The following is a 17,239-nucleotide window of genomic DNA, read 5'->3' on the forward strand; positions in this document are numbered from 1 at the left end:
TCTCTGAAGATAAGCTCACTGAAACACCAATCACTTTGTCTTCCTTTGTATAATGGGAGATTGAATCTTAACTATGACCCCAAACCAGACAGTTGCCAAATCAGAACAACAATTGTAGGGACTCGTGGTCCTAGAAACATTGTCTCTCTTCTTCAGTACAGTAGGAGAAAAATACTTTCTTGATCACCTCAGGTGCCCAGTTCCCAACCTAATAAGATATTTTTTAACCTTTTCTTGCTTAGAAGTGATCAGATAAATTATTCATAGGAAAATTGTCTCTGAATAACTAAGAAAAATGAAAACTACAAGAATAACATTCACAAAGATGGGTCATTTTATCTTTTGCAAAACACAAATTTCTTGATACATAGGAGTGTCACAATTACTGACTTATTCATCCTTAAATTTGTACATTCTTATATTCATGGGGTCTTTTCAATGTTTACTAAATCTGAAACTTTAATTTCAGTTTGAAAATGCATAATTTTTCATCTTCAGAGACAAAATCTTAATCTGACAGCAAACCTCTTAAGACTTTGTTCAAGTTCTACTAACAATTTGCTAGCAATAAATGTTTAGGAACCAAAAAAAAGAACCAAAGACACATACACAGACAAAAAACCCCCCAAACCAAAAAATCAACCAAGCAAAAAAACCCCACCACAAAGTAAATAATACCAAAATGAAACTCCCCTCAAAAGGCACAAAATTACTGTCAGCCCTGTGTTGGAGTTCTCAGCAGAATTATTCCATTTAGAAAGCAGAGAACATGCTAAGACCTCCAGGTCCCACTGAGCAGTCATAACACTGAGAGGTCAAGGGGCAACAGTGTCAGCTTTGGTCTGCAACTTGTTTTCTTCCTCAGAACTTTCTACAAACATTAAGTACTCTTTTTAATTACTATCTTTCAGATATCTTAATTTTTTTCAAGCCCTACTTTCATTTTTAGTTTCCTCTGACAACACAGAAAATCTCACTGTATGATTGGGTTGCCTTCGGCTCATCCAGCTGTGGCCAGGAGACCCAAGGCCTCCCTGTGGCCATGGCAGCATTGAGGCCCTGTGTCCATGTGCCGGACTCTCCAAATTCACACCCACCTGGCCTCATCACTCTGGCCCAAGCAGCAACACACTGTTACAGGCCTGGCAGACAGCTTTGTTTAACACAAGTCATTAAGATAACTCGGGTATCTCTCTGCTGCAGTCTTGTTAAAATAGCTTAGTGCGGCAAGGTTTTGATTGCAGTGGGTGGGGGGGCTGCAGGGTGGGGCCGCTTTGTGAGGGGAGGCCAGGGCTGTGCCAGCCGGACACAGCCAGCTCCAGCCGGATCCAACCACCCACCGCAGGGCACGGCTGAGCCCACGCCCGGGGCGGGGCAATGTGTTTAGAAAGGGTATAAAACTGTGCAGAAAATCATCAGAGACAGGAGTGAGAAAAAAAGTGTGAAAAAACCCCTTGCAGTCATAAAGGTCAGAGAAGAAGGAGAGGGAGGCGGTGTCCGCCAGGGATCCCCAGGAAGGTCCTGGAGAAGACCATTGTGAAGCAGGTCGGCCCCTTCTAGCCCACAAAGGACCACACAGGAACATATATCCACGCTGCCATGGGTGTGACACCACACCACAGCAGGGGGATGTGCCCCAAAGGAGGCTGCAGCCCATGGAGAGCCCATGCTTGACCATGCTCCTGGCAGGAGCTGCAGCCTGTGGAGAGGAGGCTCTGCAGAAGAACGTGTTCCAGCAGGTTGGAAGGAAAGTCTTTTAGTTTTTCATTGACAGTAAATTAAATTAATCTTCCCCAGGCTGAGTCTGTTTTTCTTGTGACAATAATCGGTGACCATGACCAATCTTCCCGTCCTTATCTTGACCCACAAGCTTCCTTTCTTATTTCCTCCCTCTCTCCTGATAAGGAGGGGGAGTGCTGGAGTGGCTGTGTGGATGTCTGGCAGCCAGACAAAGGGAACTCATCATACCTGGGTATTCATAGGCTGTAAAACTTTCTTTTCTGTCCTATTAGAGCAAGTAACCTGTCCAAACAGAGCTATAATGCCTAGCTTTCCTGTGGCCGTCATTGCCCCTTTTTCTTTTTCCCTTTCTGTTTTGTTTGTTCTGTTCAAGGGCAGCTTCAGTCAAACCAGGGCTACAGCCACCCACAGCCAAGGAAACCACAACAGAAAAGCAGCTCCTAAGGCCTCATCTTCTCATCTTTTTCTTGTTCTGAAGGGGTTTGTTCCTTCCACTGTCACCAAACAAACCCAAAAAAACTCCACCCTTATTGACTTCAGTTGGGGTGCTCTGCTTATTCCTCAACTTTCCTCACATCTTTTAGAGATGCCCACTACTCACACTTTACAGCCTACCATTGCTCCCCTTCCCAGCTCATCTTTAAAAGCATGGATGGCTTTAATAAGCTCCAATGTAAGGAAATGATTCAACAAAATAGAAGTTAAATAATTGTAATTACTTGTATAGAGTTTTTAGCAACTCTTCATGAGTCTGACACACTTTATACTCATTCAAGTATCTTTTGAGTTTTCTCATATCTGACCTCGTAGGAGTAAAGCAGGAGGGGTCCCTTTCAGTATGCATTTGTTATTCTGAGTTTGGTATTTTTTTTCTGTGCAGCATGAGCTTTCTCCATTTTGACCTAACAAGGAATCCTTTGAGTTTATGTGTTGTTAACAAGTAATGACCTTGGAAAAGATTTAAAAATTATAATGGACAAACTATCAGCATGAACTCCTGTTGGAATGCTATGGAAAAAATTGCTAATTCTACCCTTAAATCTTCAGAGAGGGGAACTATGACTTACACTATAACTTACTAAGACAGGTGATTATTTCTCTTTTTATGGTTAGTGGAAACTGAGATATTGTGCCAAGTTCTGGAATCTGTTTACTACAAAGGGTGGCAAAAAATGTAGACTATTTAAGTACTATCTAAAATACTTCACAGTAAGTTAAATCTAAGAAAAATAAGACTTAACAGAATTTTTAGGATAGGATTTTTTTCATAAATATTATTACATCATATATATAATTTTCACATGATATTGCTAAAAACAATATATACAGGTTAAAAATTATTAGAAAAATTTATGGTGTAAAGATCTGTTTCTAGCTATTAAAAGCAATAATCAGTGTGAGTTCTTTGCTATAAGAAGTCCCAGAATTCTTGATGACTCTATGAGTGTTCTCAGATTTATGTAATCACCAAAAAAATTGAGAGAGAGAGAGATAGATAATGGCTGTGCACAGTTATTTTCACAAGAACTATTATAAATTAAGTATTTAACTCCCAGAGAAAGTCAGTACAAAAATAACTACCTGGATTCCCCAAATCCAGATATATCCAGCAAGAGATAAGGTTCAACTTGACTGCTGAGAGTCAGTCACTGTAAAACCTCCTTATATTTTCAAATAAAGGCTCAAGGCATCTCTAAAACATATGCTCTAGGCAAATAAAATTTAAATACAAGTATTCATTTCCATGGAGGTGTAAGTAAATGGAATATACAGACTTCTGACAGGAGAACAGAATGGCGATTTTCTGGCGTTATTTTTACTAGCTATTTTTACAGTAAATATAAGTCCTTATTGATTTTCCTAGCATAGCAAAGCAATTTAAAAATCAAGGCAAAAAAAAGAAAGAATATTGAGATTTCTAGTTATGCAGGTCTTCTAAGGGTAGATTTTTTTAAAAATCCTTAGTTCAAACAATGTCATACAAGACCCACTACATTTATTAGAGCACAATAATTTATTCTTCTCTGTATTTCCTGTTCCTTGAATGTCATGGTGCAGTAAATCTTGTTTTTTCTAGGAAGAAAATGACTGTCCCTTAAGAGGGTCCACCTGGCATGGCACAGTTCACTGCTTCTGCTGGCATGGAATTGTTCTGAAATCTGGACTCTTAACAACTGACCTAGAAAGGCACTTTGCTCAAGGCATTCTACTTCCATATCCAAATCTGCAGGTCCATACTGACATCTGTCTTTGGAAGTGAGGTTGGTCTGTCTAAGAAAGCCCAACCTTCTACATATCTCATTATATTATCTCCAAATTCAGAATCCATAGCTTGAAATAATTGTAAGGGAACACATTTTGGCAAACTAATAAAAAATAGTGAAAATCCACTATTTTTCCAAATAATGTTCAACACTCTTTCTTAAAACAAAATCTAGAAGTACATTTTGGAAGTTAGGATTTTTTTTTTCTTTTCTGGCAGGAAGGACTTATTTTCCATTAGTCCTCCTTGGAAATGCTGATTAGAAATCCAAAGTTATTTCTAACTACACTTTAAAATCTATTTCTATGAAGGAGATTCAAGGCAAAAAAAAAAAAGTAAATGTAGACTTATTTTTATTTAAGTGACGTTTTGCTTCATATCAAAAAGGTAGTTATAAAGTGGAATGATTCTTAAGATAACTCATGCAAATCCACTATTGGGATGGGGGGCAAGGGGACGAAAGAAAGGGATAAGAAAGGAATTTAAAGATATATATTACACCACAAAAGAAAGATGCTTTCAAGAGGCATGCTTGCATTCATTTAATGATAGGACAACATTATTCTCAGGTCAAAATTGATTTTTTTTTTTAATAAGCAAGAGCCATGTGGCTAAGGGTTTGGAATGAAATAAAAAATAAAGCAGGCAGAAAGTAAAAAAGGCTGTAGATGAATGCTTTAGAAGCTAATTCAGATTTTAAAGCAAGGTTTTTTACATACAGAAGATAGTATGCATATTGTTTTAATGAATACTGAATCCAGATTTTGAAAAAATAATCTAATTTTACAGTGTGTATACTTTGGGTTAAATCTTGATAGTGTTGATCACATATAAAAGTATGAGATGAATGCTCCAGATGTATTTCTATTTGATGTTTAAAAAAACTATAAAGTGTATTTTTCTAATGAGTAAAATTATTACGCTATTTTTTGCAGTTAATATAATAGTGAATACTTTTTTTTTTAAATTATTAACTTTCTCAAACTTTTTGTTTTGGTAGATTAAATATATATACAACATCTTGAGGAATGAACTAGGAAAACTTGTGTCTGTACTTCAGAATGTTGGATTTATCCAACATATTTCAATTCAAAAGGAGTTCAAAATGATAAGAATATTTCACCTTGAAATTTTGGATTCCAAACACAAGGAGAAGAGAAAAAATAATAAAAATAAACCTAATTTTGAGACAATGATACAAAGCAGGAAGATACTGGATCAGACCAGTGCTCCATCTGGTCCAGTATTCTGTCTACAGTAGTGGTGGAGGGAAAGCCACTTTAGCAAAATCTATGTCCCATGCATCCTCTCTTCAGCAAGCAGAACTGTCTAATCAGACATGATAAAGTATATTTCCCTGACTGGTTTATTTATCATTCACTTATAGACCTGTTGTCTGTGATGTGCCTAATTTTTCTGAACCTACTAAGAGATGACCTGACTCTCCAGCCTTTTGGGGCAGCAAGTTCTAGGGGTTCTCTGCTTCCTCTGAAAGGAAGTAGTTTGTTTTCTTCCAAATATTTCTCTGTTTATTTTTTTATGTCTCCACAGATTATTTCATTACAGAATTTGCAGAAGAGATTTTCCATTTATCTTCCAGTGCAGTAGTCTTCTAAATCTTGATTACATTCCCTTCAGCTTTCCCCTCTTTAAAGGGAATAGTTTCAGCCCTTTAAATCTCCTTATATGTCAACTTTTCAATTCACATAGTATTTGTTATTCTCTGTAGCTTCACTAACTCTACCTGTGTTCCTTAAGGTGCAGGGTACAGAACCATGCACAGTAACCAATGTATGAGCCCACCTCGGTTATGTAGCAGGGAAATCATGTCCTCTGTCTGGTTCCTCATACTCTTCCTGATCATGCTGCAAGAGACGGTCCGAAGATCCCTCATCTGCCTCACGATCATCGCCAAGGACAGAGACTGAACACAGGAGTCCTGGCCTGGCTGAGGTGGGATGTCTGCCAAGTGTTGCCTGCGGGTGTGCCCACTGGGAACTGGTACGCATTCCTGAGGAAAATTAGTGCAGGTCACAATGGACTGTGCCGTTCTTGCTGCCCAGGTGGGAAGGACTGCGCTGAAGCGGAAAGGAACGACCTGTCCTGTACACCTCTCCGGTACACCTGTCTTGTACGTCTGTCCTGTACCTGTTTCCCAAAGCAACGGACCCCATAACAATGGCTGTAGATTTCCCAACCTCTTGGCCAGTTGCCCCTCGCTTCTGAAAAGGACTATAAAGGGACCTTCTGAAATAACCGAGTCCGAGATCTCCCCACGGAAAGAAGATGAATCTATTGGCGGAAGACCACGAGGACTTCGTCTCATCCATTGGTAGCTATTGCCCCTCTTTTTCCCCCTCTACTCTCCTCTATCGCATTACTGTGTTGTGGGCACTTAATAAAGGTGCACTGTTTTGATTAAAACCTAAATCTCTTGTGTACTTTTACACTCTGAGATCGATAAACGAACCATCACGACCCCCGCTTGCATTAGCGGATCGTGACACATGCCCAGCAGGTTTTTTTGCTATGCTTTGCTGTGGCTGTAGATTGACACAATGACTTCAGAGAACTGTCAATGGTCGTTCCAAATCTTCTTTCCTGAATTGTAACTGACAGTTGAATTCAGTTGTAACTGACAGTTGAATTCAGTTGTATGAGGCTATTTCTCCCTAGAATGTCACTTTCCACTGAAGCTTATCTGCCACCTTTTCCCTCTTTGTTTTGTGAGGTCCTCCTGGCAATTGTCAAATGCAAAGAATTCACTAAGCTTCTCTCAAACCCTGTTTGAGTACACATTTTACACTTTCTCCATCAAGCAATCCCACCAATTCCCTACATCCAGACTTTGATAGATGTGAAGAAATTTTTATAATTTAGAGTGCCCTTTACAAGACACTTTCCAATTTTTGTTTTAGGTTTTCGGGGTTCCTGACAGCATTTGAATTAATATGTTCTAAAATTTTTTTTTATTATTTCCATGTAGGCAAACTCTCCATTTGTTAAAATGCCATTTTTTCCTTGTGACAGCCTTAAGTTTCTGCCTTAAGCCACTCAGGGGCTTTGAACCTCTTTGTGTTCTTCAGCTGTAGCACACATTTTACCTGAGCTTTTAACATTATTTGTTCAATAGCCATTAATATGCTTGTGGGCCTCACATTTATATAGTTTATTTTCCTGAAACTAAGTAAAATAATTTAATGTTCCTGGGGTTTAGGATATACTCTGTTGTTTAGTATACATACTATGATATCAGTTGATAGGATTTTCTCATACAAGAGATTAGAAACATGCCTGTCAGTTGAATGTCCTCAGAGGACTTAGCACTTTGGGGGTGAAATTCTTCTTCAACATTCTTGTAGGTCTCATCCATTTCTTTAATTCTCCAGTTTATATTATCTATTTTTCCTATTACTTTCTATTTAAAAGACTCTAATTCAGTCACTCTGACTTAAAATAAACTTCCTGTCTCATGCCCAGGAGGTCTCTGAAATGTTACACACACTGAAATTGTCCCATGGGTCTGTAACTACAGATACTGTGCTTTGCAGAATAAGGTGGATATCTCCCTCTCCTCCTGCTCTTAGATTTACCTATCTGCATCTTGTACATAAACCACATTATTTTTGGAAGTTAACATGAGTTTAGTTTCTTTCAGGAAATTTACCCAATGCTTTTAAAACTAGTTAGCAATAGGTAAAAATACTCAGGAGTGTGAAAAAGTCTCAGAGAGGCATGAAGAGCATCCACCTTATCTGAGGGTCTTTGTACATCCGCCGATGTTTGCCATACCCGTGTATTTTGTGCAATCTGGCTAGTCTTGATGAATAAATATTTGCTTGAAGTAACCTCTGCATGTGCAAAACTGTGGTGCCTTTGTGCAGAAAATTAGATGATTTTCCTGATTTACCACTTGTTTCTATCTTTTATGAAAACAGAGAGAAAAGATCAGTAAAACAGATAAAAAAAAAAACAAACCAACCCTAGCATGTAGTCTGATCTATCAGATCAGCTTTCTATCAGATACAGCTTTCTATCTGATACAAGATGAAGCACCAACAAGCTGAATATTCTCCTGTGTAAAGACTCAAAATGTTTTTTGCTTCCTTTTTGACAGGATGAGACAGTGTTAACTGAGCATGGAAGAAGCACATCTGTCAATCATGTTTTATCTGCCATAGCAAAGAAAAAGAAGCCAAAAAGAGTAAGTAGTAATGTCTATTACTAACCATAATTGCTTTTACTGCACATAGTATTAATCCATGTTTGTCAGAGAGAAAAGATCAATTTTCCATTATGTACATTATTTTACCATTTCAAAAATATGCAGATGTCAAAGAGAATCATGTGCATTGAAATTGATTCATATAATGCATATATTTTTACTGTTACTCTTTTTTGAGTGAATTCCATAAATGAAAATGTAATGAAAACTGTAGTAGATAGGGAAGTTCCAATATACGCACTCCATAATAGATATGCAAAAGTTATAGGCTATAAAGATATAAAGTGCTTATTTTGTACCTAAAAGTATTAGACAACCAGAGAAAGTTTTGAAGTGTATTTTCTTGAAAACTCTATAGCAACATAGGTGAGGATGAAAAAATCAAGGGTAAAAAAGTAAAGAAAAATTATCTAAGTATGCCTAGGGAAACACACATGAATATATTTTATTTTTAAACTGGTTATTTGAATCATCTTAGTTGCTGACCTTGCAATGACTACCCAGCTATTCTCTCACTCTCCCTCCTCCTACATGACACGGAAAGAAAATTAGATGACGAAGCTCCTAGATTGGTAAGGACAGAGAGATCACTTACCATTTGCTGTAACAGGCAAAACAGACTTGACACGCGTAAAATAATAGTATAAGTTCTTGGAACTAGAAATAGATTTTGGGCCAGCGAGAATCAGAAAAAAAAACATAAGTCCACACTGCACTTCTTCCCAAGTTCAACTTCACTCCTCTATTTTGAAGTTTTCTACCTCCTCCTTTCACCCTGAGAAGTGCAGACAGGGTGGGAGAGAGGGATCGTACTTTACATCAGCTCCTCTCTGCTGCTCCTTCCTTCTCCCACTTTTCCCCTGCTTCAGTGTGGGTCCTCTTTATGTGCTTCAGGGTGAAACTGCTCCTGCATGGGCTCCTCTCCATGTGTCACAGTTCCTGCCTACAGCCTGCTGCTGTCTGGGCATTCCATGGGCTGTAGCACTTTCAGGACATAACCACATGTTGCAGCATGGGGTCTTCTGTGGGATGCAGTGCAGATGTCTGCTCTGGCATGGTTCTCTCCATGGACTACTGGCAAATACCTACTCCACCATAATTCTCTTCAGGGGCTACAGCTCCTACAATCCCTGCTGCAGCACCTCGAGCTCCTCTTCCCTCTCCTTCTTCAATGACCTTGGATACTGCCTGGTTGTTTCTCACACTTCTTTCCTCCTCACTCTGCTGAGCAGTGTTTTGTACTCTTTCTTAAATACATTTCTACAAAGGTGCCATCATCTTGAGTGAGAGACTCAATTCTCCCCCGCAGATGGTTGGTTGGATTTGACTCAAATGTGTTGGTCCCAGCATGGAGCAGCCCCTGACCTATTCTCATGGAGGCCACTCCTGCAGACCTCCTTCTAGAACAAAATCTTGGCTCCTACACCAAATGAAATTGCATATCCCTTAATACAAAGAAATGTACCTACAAGTGAATTATCTGGATTACATCATGACTATTTTTTAAAACAAAGGAAGTGGCTGAAGCTAATTTAGAAAAAAACAATTACAGAGCATAAGCCTACCATGATTATTGTGATGTGCATACCCCTACATAGTCAGAAAGCCTAGCTGACCACTGTAAGAGTTGCATAGGCATGATCTATGTCTGAACAGGATGAATGCAATGATAGAACCTGTAAAATATGACCCTTGCAGCATAGTGTAATCTGGGAATCACATTGCATGCAAATAGAATGACTATCAAAAAATGAAGCTGTTACTCTGACAGTAATCTGTCAAAGGTATATGTATATTGTTTCTTCCTATGAATTTCTAATCTATGCATTTTCAAACACCTCACTATGAAATATGATTATCTTTTGAATATAATTTTATGATATTGTCTACAGGTCATTTAATCTCTCGTTCTCTTCAAATGGAGAAAAGTGTAAATCATGGATGTTTCTAGACAAAATATTACCCAAGGATATTCTGTATTAGCATTGGCAACATCTGATAATCATACAGATTTGCAATATCATATCATATCATGATGGGCACTTTGTAGAGCTGGATTACTTATTTTCTGACTTTTTCATTCTGTAAAGGAAGTTGGAACCTAATATTCCAGCTAGATTTACTCCTTGTGTGAGACTTTCACGGATTTTCAACAGAAAAATTATGGACTATACTTCCTTTATGTAACATGAGACATATTTAGTTATGTAGTACCTTAAGCTGTAAATAAAAAAATTATGAAAAGTCCCTGCATTCGTACATAAGTCAAAAAGAAGTTTCTATAACATTTTGGAATGTTTTTTGACAATTCAGTAGCACAATATTAGAAGCAGATAGCCTGAAGGAAGGTTCATGCCAGACTTTCTCATGAGACCAAATGCATTTAAAAGGATCGTATCACAAGATCAGATTAAACTCTGTTTGGCAGAAAACCTAAAAAAGTCTAAATCAATTCAATACTTTCTGCAAAGTGTAGTCAATATCATAAGCTCTGTTCATTGTTCTGCCAGATGTAGTCACTTTCTCCAAATTGGTTTGCTGACCATGGGAATCTGCACAGCACAGACTTGCATATATGGATGCCTTCTTGTCCACAGCCATTCCTCATGAGAGCATAAAACTATTAATGAACTTCAGAGGAGAGAGAGGGCTGTGTATTTAGTACCCAATGGTTTTGTATCATAGAAATCTACCATTGCCTGGATTTTGAAATTTTAGACAAGTCAAGGCAACTTTCAGTGTAGAACATTGCAACTTGAGGTTTACTATTCAAATATGCAGCTAAGCTACAGCAAATGAGACTCAAACATGCAAATTAGGTAATTATACTATTCATCCTGAATGGAGGGAGAAATGATTTTCAAGTAATGTTGGCTTAGCTTGCTGTGGCTTTTCAGATTTATCATTCACCCTTCACCTTTAAACTTTTTTAGACGTTTTGTTAATGGTCTTTTCTAATGGAGTGTCATGTAAGCAAAAAATAATACACTTTTCAAAATGGATTTTAAACAACAATTTCTGTCATGCATTTCCAATATACTTACTTCAGAGGTTAACTAAATAAAGATGAGTTTCAAGTGACCTATTACCCTTTCCCCTATAATTAAAAAAAACATTTTGAAAACATACATTAATATTTATCTCACATCTTGAGCTGGTCCATCCTGGTTCACAAGAGCATTGATACCCATCAATGAGATCTACACATCTGAAATACAAAACAGTGTTATTCAGATGAAGCTCTGCAATTCCAGATTCAGCACTAGTAGTATCATTCCATGCATTTCAAAATAGTGGTCTGATGTAACCTTTTGTAATCCACGGTACTTTTCAATAGTTTTGTAATGGATTTCAAATGTGTATACTATGGGTGCTGAGGCATTTTGTAAGGACTCTGATTGTTGCATTGGAAGACGTCTTCCAATTTCAACTTGTTGGCATGTAACAGCTAAAGATTTGCTTTTAAGTATATTAAACACTAATTAATCCACACTTACTGAATGCTAGTTACAGTAATGAACAAAAATGAAAGAGAAATTGAGATAATGTAACTGTACTACATTAGCTTAAGCAGGAAACATCTGTCATCTTTAAGTGTGCTTGTACTCTTAATTACGTTCTTCCATAAAGTAAGAGCATTTTCATCAAACTTCCCATATCATTAAGTGCTAAATATTGCTAGTTAGGTATATTATCATGGAGATAACAATAGTTAAATAAAAATAGGCACCTTCCATGAAGACAAGGATTTGGCAAGCATTCATTAGCATTTATCTCGCAGTTTTTTCCAATGAAACCTCTCTTACAGTGACACTTGTAGGAACTGATGCCATCAATGCAACTTCCATTGTTGAGGCAAGGAGAAGACATACATTCATCTATATTTTCTTCACACCTATCACCTGTTTGAAAATCCAGAAATGCAACTAAGCTTTAAATTCTAAACTCAAACCAACTAACAGTATATTTATTAATATTAATATTTCCAAATAATTGCTTTTATTTACATAGATTGTTCATATAGTTCATGATATTCATCAATAAGGAATATCCAGCTGGAATTAGCTAAGGTGTAAATGTCAAAAAGGATGGTTATATTGAAAAATACATGATGATAAATGACAAATATAAAATGATGACATCTGTAATTGTGGCAAGGCAAGAAGGCTTTAAATACTGTCCTGCAAGCAATGGAGAAATTGAAATTTCAAGATTAAATTTGTTACACAGTTAGCAGGAAGTTGAATAGCACAGGTTTCCTATAGGAGGAATACAGAACTAAAATGGTATGTCTTGGTGGTGGTCTAACTATAATACTTATTTTCTCAAAATGAAATTGAAATGCAGGGGCTTTTGATAAATGATGCAAGACTAAAAAAACTCGTTCTAAAAAACTCTAAATAAAACTCTTTCATATTGTTTTTTCAAGACATTCACTAGGAATGATATGGTGGTGCACTTTTATGCTTGTGCGTGCCACAACTTCCATCTAACTGTCTTAAAATAATATTAGTATTTTACAAAATACTAATTGACAAACAACATGTGCATAGGTCTCTTTGTAGGCCTGCCCGCTGCCTGGGAGGCAGCTATGCACCACACAGCCAGCTGCTTGTGCCCACAGTAGGATGGGGGGAAGAAACAAAAGGTAGATGTGAGAAAACTTGTTGATCGAGATGACAGTTTAATAGGTAAAGCTAAAGCCACACATGTAAGCAAAGCAAAACAAGGAATTTATTTGCTGCTTCCAATCGGCAGGCAGATGTTCAGCCATCTCCAGGGTCTTGGTTTGGGACAATTTAAAAGAGAACACTCTGGAATGAGTTAAAGTAATCATTGACAATTATTACATATTCACATATGCTTTCATTACAACATAATCTGCTGAGACACTTTAAATTATATTTCCTTTCCAACTTTGTGTCTAGTGTATTCAAAAGACATGTATCATGAGATATAATTAGGATTAGATTCTGCCAAGGCTAACTCTGTTGGAAAGAACAGGAATGCCTTGTGATGGTATCTCCATATTTTTCCCGTACTAAGAAAGCATTAGCAGTATTAATAGGAAAAATGAACCTTTGCTCCTGTCAGTGCTAAAAGTTTCAGACATCTCTAGAGGGTAAAAGTCCATTTTGTCATTCTCACCCTAGAAAGAATTTCTGAGATTTTCTGTGAATAAAAACTACAATCATTATAGTAATTATGGCACAATAGGTTTAAAGATGAAAATGAATACATGTATCACAGGAAAATTAATTACATTTAAAAAAACAACTAAAAAAAGGGGTTTTTTAGGTATTAGTTCTAACAAAGAAAATAACATTTTCAATATTAGGAGCTCACGTGTTCTTGACAAAATGCACAAACTCAAAATATTTTAGATAGTTCTTATAGAAAATAATTTACATTCAGATGTTAAAATTTCTTCTTTAAATTCAACATCCATATTCTAATACCCCCTGAACAATACATCACTAATCCATCACTAATATATCTCTAGCATTAATCCCCTGGGATCACTGGATTAATCCATCCTGATATGAATAAACATTTTCATTTAAATTATTTCCAAGAACAAAAGGTACTAAATTTGCAATTTGTTGCACTGCAGACACAAAAGGCTGGAAATTGGTTATGACTATAACCTAGACAGTCTGTCAGTCTCTTCCAATGTGACTGTCATTTAATTTGAAACCTGCCTTCTTTTTTAATCCTTTTTCAAAATATGAAAACTTTTAATTGAAATAATCTTGCTGAATACAACCAAATATTCTGTAAAGTTGGTGTGAGACAGATTATAATACTACCTAACAAGCACTTTGCTTAAAATGTTGCCCGTAAACTTTTTCATAGCTCAGACTGTGCCAGATGAGTTACTGTGCTTTGAGCTCTGCTTTACAGACCATACTTACCTTGCTAGAAATAATTCCTCCACACATCAAAGAAAGGGGAAAAGTACCTCACACATGCCATGTGGGGGGGGGGGGGTGTCAGTGTATTAATGGCTACCTGGAGGCTCCCCAGCATGGCAGAATGCTGCAGGAGGCAAGGAAATGCCATAGATGTAAGACTAGTATAGAGTAATAACAGTAACGCTAAGATGAAAAGAAGACTTAGATGAAACTATTCTCCTACTCTTTCAAATCGTCCATTCATGGGAAGGATCAGTCTGTCTCATAACTTAATAAGGAAAACTCAGCAGCCTTTTCCAATTCCTACTTTATATTCAAGCCACTTCACTAACTGGCAATGCCTCAGACGTTCTTGGAGCTCATTTGCACAATTCTACAACTGCGTTCTAATCTAGAGATTTTCACATCTTCTGTCAAGTCTTTCACCTGCATCTTGAATCATGCGTTCAGTGTTGGGTCCCCAACTCCAGGAAAGGGCAACAAAGCTGGTGAAGGGTCTGGAGCACAAGTCCTATGAGGAACAGCTGAGGGAGTTTGGGTTGATTAGCCTGGAGAAAAGGCGACTCTCTAAAACTGCCTGAAAGGCAGTGAGGTAGGGGTTGGTCTCTTCTCCCAAGTAACAAGTGGCAGAATGAGAGGAAATGGCCTCAAGTTGCACCAGGAGAAGTTCAGAGTGGGTATTAGGAAAACTTTCTTCACTGAAAGGGCAGTCAGACATTGAAACAGGGTGCCCAGGAAAGTGGCGGCATCCCAGGACTTGATGCTTGAAAATACTATATATTCTGGCTTGTTTACTTCCTATCAGACTCATAAGAAGATATAATAGAACTTATAAATATATATTATAAGAATATGTAAAACCTTTATATACCAAATGTAAAATTACTTCATTATTAGGGTTAAAGACTGAGGAAGATGAAGACTCTTCAATTCTGTTTTTTTTTTTCTTTTTTTTTTAATATGAGATAATAAAAAGATTTGAGTGCTGTTTGAGAAGATTAAAAATTCAAGATACCAATTTATGAGAACATACTTGTTTGAAAAGAGGAAAAGGAAGAGCACAGAATTTTGTGCAACAATAAAGTCAAATATGTTCTACCTGAAAAGAAAAACAAATGCATGATGAAAAAGCAATTGATTGCTGAGAGCATACTCAAAAATGGAAAAGAATAATAAGTTCGAATGTTATACTAATTTATATATGATATAGAAAAAAGAAAAAGAAAGTTGGTATTTCTCTAGTAACTGAAAATTTTACATCTTCTTGAAAAGAGAAAGAACTGAGAGAAAAGGAGAGATGTTCTTTCAGAACTGCTCAGCAGCACCTAGTTCCCTTGTTGGAGTCAATTTTAGTATCAAATATTATAAGACTATTGACAACTACTTGTGACTATTCTATGAGATTTCATAATAGACAGATGTTAATCAAAAGATCAGTTCATAGGTTTCTCATATGTATAACCTATAATGAAGACAATGATGTATGTAAAAAAATTGTATAGCATAAATCTAAGGAATGAAAATTAACAAATTAAACATGAGCAGAAATACTACAAACCATATTGCAGAGCATATTCCAGTTACAGAAAGAAAATTAATTATTTGTTAAATAATTTCAGCTTAAGACTGTAAAACCCTAAAAGAAGCAGGAAAAGAGGAGCAAGAATATTTTATGCCTATGTATCTTAGAAATTTTTAATTACATTGATAATCTTGTGAAAAATCTTTCCATTTTTAGATTGATTTTAGGTCCCAGTACCATGTTTACATAAGTTTATAGCGTTTAATTAATGGGGGTTTTTAAATTCAGTTGTGGTTTGTTTCTTTTTTTAAATACCTTTTATCTAACAGTGCTCTTCATTACTGCTATAACTCTAAGAAACATTTAACTGCAAGCAATTATAAATCATCAACAGAAGTTATCATCAACACACTGTAAAACAATACTTAACACTTAGTTATTTACATCTTCATTATATATCTTCCATAATTTGGATAGGTATATATTCAAAAATGTTCCATTTTGACCATGATTGAGCATGGCAAATGATCACTCTTGGCTGACTTTCTGGCCAAGAAAAAACCCAAGAACATAATACAGAGCAAAAAATATTTCAGCTGAGCTATCTGGGATCAAAAGTGATGTAAAGACAAACTGGTGTATGGAAAAATAATGTAATAGCCTGTCATAATTAAAGAAGAAACAAGCTGGCATGAAAACGAGGTGAAAAAATTAAGGTATTTCCCCTATTACAGAAAGATGTAGAAAATACATCTTGAAAAAAATATATGTAATAATTTCTACCAGCTATTAATTTATTTCCACAGCTTTTAAATACTTTGTTATAAATACATTTTCTGAATACAAAACATAATATAAATAAATGCTTTTGTCTCCATAGAAGACACTTTTAAGTAGACTTTGTCTTTCATATCCAATAAATAACTTTGATACAGCGTATTTCAACCATCATATTTTAAAGCAACCCTCTTACAAATCTAGAAGCATACTTAAAAATAGTAACTGATGGCAAAGAACAAGTATTCATTTTGTCACATTGACATTAATCTTGTGAAAAACACGAGGTCCTTTTAACATCATTTTAGTATTGTCTCAGCCTGTTATGAGTAAATAATCTGTTAACAAAAGTTTTCTATGTATAGTACATGGAAAACTAGGGCTGATAAGGTCACTGAGCTTGTTTTCGTTGATTTCATCTTAAGTAAGATTTATTATAGCTTAGTGACTAATACCAGAGATTTAGAATTTCTATTTCTATTGTTCTTTGTGTCAGTAATAGATTTATTTCAGGCAATTATTTCACCTATTTCAAGTCAAGTTAAATTGGTGTTGATTGGACTGCAGAAAATTCGAAAGGTTGCCACCTATTTTGAAGTACCTTTTTCTTTGTTTAGACAAGGTTTGATTTCCACTCTGAGTGGGAAAGCAAAGAGAACTTTACAAGATAAGATTAGACCACAGGAAACAAAGTAGTTAAAACAATTAAAAAAATTAATTTGTGTGGTCTGAAACTTTGACATCTTTCTTCATTAAATATCAATTTGGGACCTTAGATATGCATGCATGGCTCTTGA

General features: G+C 36.4%; 1 protein-coding gene across 4 annotated transcripts in view; it reads right to left on the reverse strand.

Annotated features, from left to right (window-relative positions):
• EYS (eyes shut homolog) overlaps positions 1 to 17,239 on the reverse strand; it is an 860,563-nt gene that overhangs the window by 423,474 nt on the left and 419,850 nt on the right. For all 4 annotated transcript variants that reach the window (XM_048297572.1, XM_048297571.1, XM_048297573.1 and 1 more), the window contains 2 exons: positions 11,959 to 12,130; positions 11,358 to 11,436 (listed from right to left, as the gene is read on the reverse strand). In XM_048297572.1, the coding sequence (XP_048153529.1) occupies positions 11,358 to 11,436; positions 11,959 to 12,130 (251 nt within the window). The remainder of the gene's footprint in view (positions 1 to 11,357; positions 11,437 to 11,958; positions 12,131 to 17,239) is intronic.

The sequence above is a fragment of the Corvus hawaiiensis genome, chromosome 3, assembly GCF_020740725.1.
Source record: "Corvus hawaiiensis isolate bCorHaw1 chromosome 3, bCorHaw1.pri.cur, whole genome shotgun sequence".
In the NCBI taxonomy this organism is placed as follows: Eukaryota; Metazoa; Chordata; class Aves; order Passeriformes; family Corvidae; genus Corvus; species Corvus hawaiiensis.